We start from the raw sequence: 5600 nt of genomic DNA, 5'->3' as shown, positions 1-5600 counted from the left end.
GCCCATCACAGACCAACACTGCTAAGTTTGGGGCTCCTTCAGTTTGTCTGGGGTTTTTGGTTTATTTTTTGTTGGGTTTGTTTGGGGGTTTTGTTAGGGTTTGATTGGCTCATTGGTTGGGTTTTGGTTTGTTGTATGTTTTGTTTGGGTTTTTTTTATTTTGTGAGGAGGGTGGTCATCTTTTCTATTTCAAGGTTTATCAAAGAGAGGGAAATGCCAGGGAACATTGCTTAATCTGACTGTAGCCAAATTACAGGATTAGTCTGGAAAATTCTGAATATCAGATTCTCTTTAGTGAGTATTTTTAAGACAAAATGAACAATTTGGGAACCATGAACATTATCAAAAAATAAACAAACCCCACATTTTCATAGAACATTAACCTAAAAGACTGTGAGTGCAATAAAACTGAATTTTTACCAATACAAATAATAATTATGCCATTTTCTTAATGTGCATTCTTTGTTTAGTTTTTTTTTTCTTAGATCAAACTATGACCATATACTGACCTGCCCAAATGTGATTCAGGTTCATTAGAGCATAAATCCACAAAACTATAAAGTCACATATTTCCCAGATAAAATAACTGTAGTTCACTTCTGGTTTTACCAAGTCTTCTTTGGTGTATGACAATAGCTTAATGGTTATGAACAACATCACCTTTTTTTCTGGCTGTAGTATCAGTTACTCATACTAATAAATGTTAAATATTAATTTAGAGATCTATCTTGCAATCTGTTCATAACTTAGTAGAAAGATATTTATATGCCTAAGGAAGCCAACAGGGATGGCTGGGAGAACTTAGAAATAATAGGCTTATGTTGCAATCTGCAAGTGCCAAGCACCCTAAAAAACCCACCACCTGCAGCTAAGTGTTTCAGAAAGCCTACCTCCTGTCAAAAACGTCTCTTCTGCACCAGCTGCTGTGGATGGGTTCTACAGGTATTTATGAGTGTGGCATACCAGAAAACAGCAGGCCAAAGAGGAGGAAAAGAACAAGCTGAGAAGTACCCAAAAATCCCCCTAGAATTGCTACGCTCTGGAGACTTGTGGACCTGTTGAATCCACAAGAACTGATACAAATCAAAACACCAAGAATCAGTTGAATCTGCAGAAGGCAACCAGCACAGACAAGCATCAGTAAGAATGTATGTAACTTAGTAGGCATCAGTGAAGGTAGTGCCTGCTATATGTAGACAAAGACCATAGGATCATATGCACACATGATGAACAAAAAGACCTTCTGGGTACTTCCTGAATATTAACCCAGAATTCACTGGAGCACTAGTGCCACTTTACAGTTGTAAGCAAACAAGTGTGATTGGTTCCCAGCTGTTCCTCCAATCAACTATTAGAATCAAGAGTGAGAACTGTGTGAAGGAATAGTTGCATATGCTCTATGATTGGTTATCTCCTATTAAAACCAGCTTGTTTTAATAACATCTGTTATTAACAGCTAAATTAATGAAAGGTGTTCCAGTTAATGCTGGTTGTGATATGCGTCTCCCCAACAAAATCCCTTATCAGGGAAAAAGGAATTTATAGCACTCCTTGTTCTGGTGCTAACCATATGAATGGCTCTACTCCTACCCAACAGGAGCAAGCAGTGTTAGGTATGCCCATACAAACTTCAGTGAGAAGAAAATGAGTATGATCTGTTATTTTAAAATACTTACTTGATAGGGATATAGAGTGACACCATTTGTTCTTGACAAAGACCAGGTGCCATCAAGGTACTGGTGAGCCTGGATAGCCACAGAGTTGAGAACGTTACCATTGCTGGGGCTGGTGGCCATTTGAAAGCTGACCTTGGTTTGGTGTCCAGGAGAGCCATTTTTCTTCTCCACCCCGTTGACAATTCCTAGACTGTTGGGTTTTCCGCTGTGTTTATTAGCAACAAAGCCCGTATAATTAGATGTAGCATAAGGAGCAGGCATGTATGCCCAGTCCCTGGACTGCAGGCTGCCCATGTGTCGAGGACTCACTAACGTTGGGATATTGGAGAGAGGTGGGGGAGAGCCTGGTGAGGCATCGTAATGTTCTGAGTTGGCAGCTTGCTCTAAGGTCAGCACCATCTGAATGGCCTCTTGCTTCAGCTGGTTCAGGTGTGTGGCACAAACATCACATCTGTTGTCCTTCTCATTCCATGCCTTGCGAATGGTATTAGGAACCTGGAGCTTGTCATGAATCACTGAAGAGAAACCTGGGTCCTAAAAATCAAACAGAAAAGGGAGAAAGGAGGACAGGAGAGAAACGTTTAACTATGGTCATCACAGTGAAACATTATTACTGCTGATTATGCATTTCAAAAGCCAATTTATGAGATAAGCTTAGAATGCAAACAAAGGCCATTAGACACAGTCAACATGCCAGCAGCAGAGCTGAACAAAAATGAGAAACGAGATTGTGTTGGAAAGAAAAAATTCTTTTACTGATAAGTGGCAAATATTATAATTCCACTGCAAGCTTCAATGCATGGCAGAGAGAACGAATTAACCTGCTTCACACCACTGCACCTAATTTCTGGCTTGAATGAAAAATACTCTTAGTTACAGAGGCAAGATCAAGAGCAACTCCACTAAAACCAGTGGGCTTGTAGCAAGGTTCATAAATCCATCTACTCATCAGTGCCAGCTTTTGGAAATCAGAAAATCCAGGAAATACTCTGCAACAAAAATGTAACATTTCAAAGCCTGCCTATAAAGAAAAAAAAAAAATTAAAAATCTAAAAGTACCATCATTTTCCCCACATCTTTTTCAGAATTCAAAACAGATGGGTATTCGGCAGTTTTCAAGAGCTTTTCAGCATTTCATTTACCAAGAATACACTGTTCAAACAAACAAACAAGAAAAAAAAAACAAAAAACAAAATACCACAAAAACAAAAAAACAACCAACAACTTTCCTGTTAATAAGATATTCTATGACTATTTTAGGTATCTACCGATAATGTGAAATAAAACATTAATTTTAATTCAAAAATAGTACACGTATAGGGTAAATAATTTGTAAAGAATAATTTTCTTAGAAAGCATAGTAGTGGGACAAAACTGTGTGATCAGGTTTAAAACCTCTTGCCTCATATGCTTACCTAATAGGCAGATGTTCGAATGTCAGTGGTGCTCTCCACAGAGCAATATGCCACCCTGATCTGACTACCATCATTGAGCACTGGCCTAAATTGCAAAGTGCTTCAGTAAGTTCTGAACATGAACAGCAGTCATAGCAAGGGCTTACTACCAAACTTGCCTAGTTCTTAGAGTATCATGCAGTTTTAGAAACACAGCAATGATATGTGTGTTACACAGAGCAAACAATGACAGTTACGTGATCGAAATAGTTCTTCGAAATTTCACACCACATTTTCGTGGGTTCACAGGCCAGGCAGGGCAAGGCAGACTTCACTTTTCCCCTTTAAGTTTTGGAGACTTACTGGTGGATCTTCTTACGATTGCTCATAAAGATTTATAGACAGTATCAGAATCTTTATTTATATTTTTTCATTCTTCATCTTTGTGGCTTTACCAATTTGGCTGTGCCAGGAAAGAATGAGTAGGGCGTGTAATACAGGGAGGAAGAGAATTCGCTGGTAGAGGGTCATATTCATTATGCTTCGTCTTTATTATATACTCAAGCAGTTTATTTTCACTGTTTAACTACCGTGAACAGCTCCTCAGCATGCAGTGATTAATTGATTCATAAATCATGGTGCCTCTTTATGCACAGTAGCAAAAGAGTGGTTCTAGCCCCAGAAGCCCAAGAGAGTCATATAAGCTGATGGGAAACAACAGGAGGCTGAGATCTGATCAAGCCTCAAGCTGGTCATTTCTATTCTATGCACAAAGGGGGTCAGAGAATCAAATTGTGTCAGGAAGGCAGGAACTGGATTCTGCACCAACCCTCCCCACTTACCCTTCAGGAAAGGGACTGGTGGAAATCAGGGGGAAAAAACAGGATGCAAAAGATGTTAAATCTTATTTTCCATATCATACCATAAGTAGGTCAACAGACCACATCAGATATAGTACCCTATCCATGATGCCAGGTATAGAGGGGAAAGGACTCTCTGCTCTTCCCATAATGAACTAGACAAAGATACCTATATAGCTGAAGAGAGGTGTGAGTCTTCTTTCCAGGCTGCTCCACGTCAGTCCAGAAAAAATCCTTGCCAGTTCTTCCTTCAGCTAGCTAGTGCTACAGAGCTAGATGTTGTTCTTTGACAGTTAACTTCCCTTAGGCAACTGCTCTCGAACCCAGGTAATTATATACAACATTCAGATCCAGCAGCAGATCAACATGGGAATTCCTGGATACTATGATAAATATTCCAAGGAAATAAAGCCTTCTCTAAAGTAAGCAAATGTCAGCATGATACAAATATTCAAGTAGCACACCAACTTTAACGAGTCCTGGACAGCAGTGAATTCAGCTTCATCTCAGTGTTAAAACAAACATCAGATCATTCTCTGGTATAACAATAAACAGACAGACAGAGGGAGGGAGGAAGGGAGGGAGGGAAGACTGTTCCTCTTCAGCAGCAGAAAGGACACAAGCGCAGCCTGAACTGATTACTCCCAAGACTGGCCCTCCTAATCTATCAGACTCTACTATATGGATCCAAGCCTGGAATATGAAAGAGAAAGGTCAACAAAAAGCAAATAAATTTGGAGAAACTCAGGTTCCAGAAACACATTAGTCATATTTTGCTCTCAAAACAAAACTGATAGAGCCTGAAAGACAGTTTACTTTCTTACTCTGCACTGGGAAGCTCCACTATAATTTCACAGAAGAATCAGCTGACAGGCTTGCAACACATTTAGTGGGAAGGAGGACAAAGCTGGGCAGTCACTAGACCCTTGCTTGAATAGCAAGGAAATGCAGCTACATGGCACTTTCTGTTTCAATATTTCATCTGTAAGCAATCATCTGCACACATTCCCCTAGGAATGCTTATTTGTTCAGTAAACAGTATCTCGTCACATATGAAATAGTGATGGACAAGTTTCATTGGATAAGCACATTGAACTAGCTGCACTAAGCAGCACAGTTGGAAAGATTATATTCACTACTTGTGAAACTTGTGAGGTCTAAGAAACTCCACAGTCCCGGACATAAGAGTAGATCTGCTTGTAAAATCTGAGGTTGACACTGGAATAACATTTATATTCTGGCACTCATTTCCAGTCCTGACAGAACAAAGTATGGTGATACTGAAAACTGAAACAGAACTTTAAAAATCATGAAAGAGTTTAATTTGAGTTCAGGGCAAAGGTTCATGATGGTTTCTCTGATTGCTGTAATGGTTCACCCATCTTTAGTATAAACAGCATCACTATAAACTCCTATTCTTATAATAAACAAATGAAGGCGTGTAAGAGGTCTGAAAGCTTCAGATCAGTCACAACACAGACCATAGCATAAATGCACAAGGCAGCAGTGATCTAAAGAGAGTGCATACTGAGCTTTGTTGCAAGGAGCCTTTTCACATTATCTTTGAGTTTTCAAGCTCAAGCAAACACAAATTCCATCTATGTTTACTTGTGCACGTTCTCTACTGTAACCAGTTAGTAATTAACCCCTCATCTCCGGTCCTGAGCTAA

At 39.5% G+C, this 5600-nt stretch overlaps 1 protein-coding gene across 1 annotated transcript; it reads right to left on the bottom strand.

Moving 5' to 3' along the window:
• Positions 1-1676: 1676 nt before the first annotated feature.
• On the bottom strand, positions 1677-2210 carry KIF26B (kinesin family member 26B; the record flags this gene model as incomplete). Its single annotated transcript, XM_010016767.1, has 1 exon — positions 1677-2210. A coding segment is annotated over one exon (534 nt), but the record flags the coding sequence as incomplete, so codon positions are not given.
• Between the last annotated feature and the right edge of the window lie 3390 nt (positions 2211-5600).

The sequence above is a fragment of the Nestor notabilis genome, unplaced genomic scaffold, assembly GCF_000696875.1.
Source record: "Nestor notabilis isolate BGI_N333 unplaced genomic scaffold, ASM69687v1 scaffold5886, whole genome shotgun sequence".
NCBI classification, from domain to species: domain Eukaryota; kingdom Metazoa; phylum Chordata; class Aves; order Psittaciformes; family Psittacidae; genus Nestor; species Nestor notabilis.
Note: the sequence above shows the minus strand (reverse complement) of the source record. Positions and strands in the feature narration are given on the sequence as shown.